Source organism: Parasteatoda tepidariorum, chromosome 10 (assembly GCF_043381705.1).
Source record: "Parasteatoda tepidariorum isolate YZ-2023 chromosome 10, CAS_Ptep_4.0, whole genome shotgun sequence".
Taxonomy (NCBI): Eukaryota; Metazoa; Arthropoda; class Arachnida; order Araneae; family Theridiidae; genus Parasteatoda; species Parasteatoda tepidariorum.
The window spans coordinates 47,218,747-47,220,438 of record NC_092213.1 but is presented as its reverse complement, the minus strand read 5'-3'; the positions used below and the strand labels follow the sequence as shown (position 1 = coordinate 47,220,438).

Sequence of the window (1,692 nt, the reverse complement as noted above, 5' to 3'; positions counted from 1 at the left end):
ATTGAGCATTGCGGTTGTTATACTGAGAATATCATACAAAAGCATTGAGCATTGCGGTTGTTATACTGAGGATATCATACTAAAGCATTGCGGTTGTTATACTGAGTATAAGATAAAGTTGAATGACAAGGAATTTAATTAATATGCAATACAGTAAATAAGCGAAGAGATATTTTATAAAAGTATTTAATGAAAAATAATAACAGCGAAATATATGCGTTTGCGAAGCGTTCTATTTACATCTCTGAATGTTGCCACCTATTTTTATGAAAGTTAAACTATTCTCTGCTATAATAAAATTAGACTTATGCGAACCTTACATTCTATTGATCTAAGTGACGATGGGATTTGTATTTTAAAAAAATGTGATAAGATTCGCTTAAAAAATGTTGACGTTATTATATGGGACGAAGCAAGTATGATTCCCAGAAAAGCAATAGAAATGATCGATAGAACTTTTCGTGATCTTCTAGCTAATGAGATACCATTTGGTGGTAAGATAATCATTTTAGGTGGAGATTTTCGACAAGTGTTACCTGTCGTTAAAAAAGCTACACATATGCAGGTTATTAATGAAACTATAAAATACTCTTTTCTTTGGCCATTTTTTGAAATCCTCCATTTGACAATTAATATGAGAGTTAAAGCTGGTAACCAAGAATTTGCCAATTGGTTGTTGACAATTGGCAATGGAGAACTTTTACATCTTGATGCAAGCACTCCTGATCTTTATTGTAAAGATATCATTTCTTGGTTTTTTGAAAAAATCGATTGTCTTAATACTAACTTCATTAATCACATCATATTATCACCGCAAAATGATGAAGTTAACAAAGTTAATGAAAATATTTTATCACGTGTGCCAGGTGAAGAGGTTATAAGTTATAGTATTGATAAGGCCACACTATATGGAGTAGATAAATCAGACGGGAGAGAAGAAGAAGCTACTTTAAGGTATTCTATTGAATATTTAAACTCCATAAATCTCCCGGGACTGCCACCTCATCAGCTCAAATTAAAAGTTGGATGCATTGTAATGCTGATCAGGAACATATCTATTGTTGATGGCCTTTGCAATGGAACTCGATTGACTGTTCTTAAAATAGGGAAAAGAGTATTGACTTGCCAAATTGCTACTGGTAATAAAAATGGTAGTATTGTCAATCTTCCAAGAATAGAATTAAATACATTATCAAGTAATTCTTCCTTACCATTTGTGCTTTATCGACGACAATTTCCTGTTAGATTAGCTTATGCCTTAACAATTAATAAGGCCCAGGGCCAAACCTTCGATAAAGTTGGGCTATATATTGAACGGCCTATTTTTTCTCATGGTCAATTATATGTGGCATTGTCAAGATGCACAACGAAGGAGAACATTAAAATATTTATTAAAGATGATCCTGTCATTAACAATATTGTATATAGAGAAATATTATAACATATATATATAATGTCAAATTTATAAATGTATTTAGCGTAAAGAAAATGCTATTGGTGCATTGTTTATTTTAATTCCGCAAAATTAATGTTTTCATTTATAGTTATTTTGCTGAATATTATTAAAATATTTTTTTAAAAATTACCCTGTTCTTAACAATATTGCTTATTGAAAAATATTATAGTGTTTGCATATATATATATATATATATATATAAGAGCAGCGCCCCCTGCTCGCTGACGCTCGCCAAC

At 31.0% G+C, this 1,692-nt stretch overlaps 1 protein-coding gene across 1 annotated transcript in view; it reads left to right on the top strand.

The window, feature by feature from the left end:
* Positions 1 to 418: 418 nt before the first annotated feature.
* LOC122269898 (ATP-dependent DNA helicase PIF1-like) overlaps positions 419 to 1,692 on the top strand; it is a 2,827-nt gene continuing 1,553 nt past the window's right edge. Inside the window, exon 1 of the mRNA XM_043045154.2 lies at positions 419 to 1,420. Coding sequence (XP_042901088.2) covers positions 419 to 1,420 — 1,002 coding nt within the window. The remainder of the gene's footprint in view (positions 1,421 to 1,692) is intronic.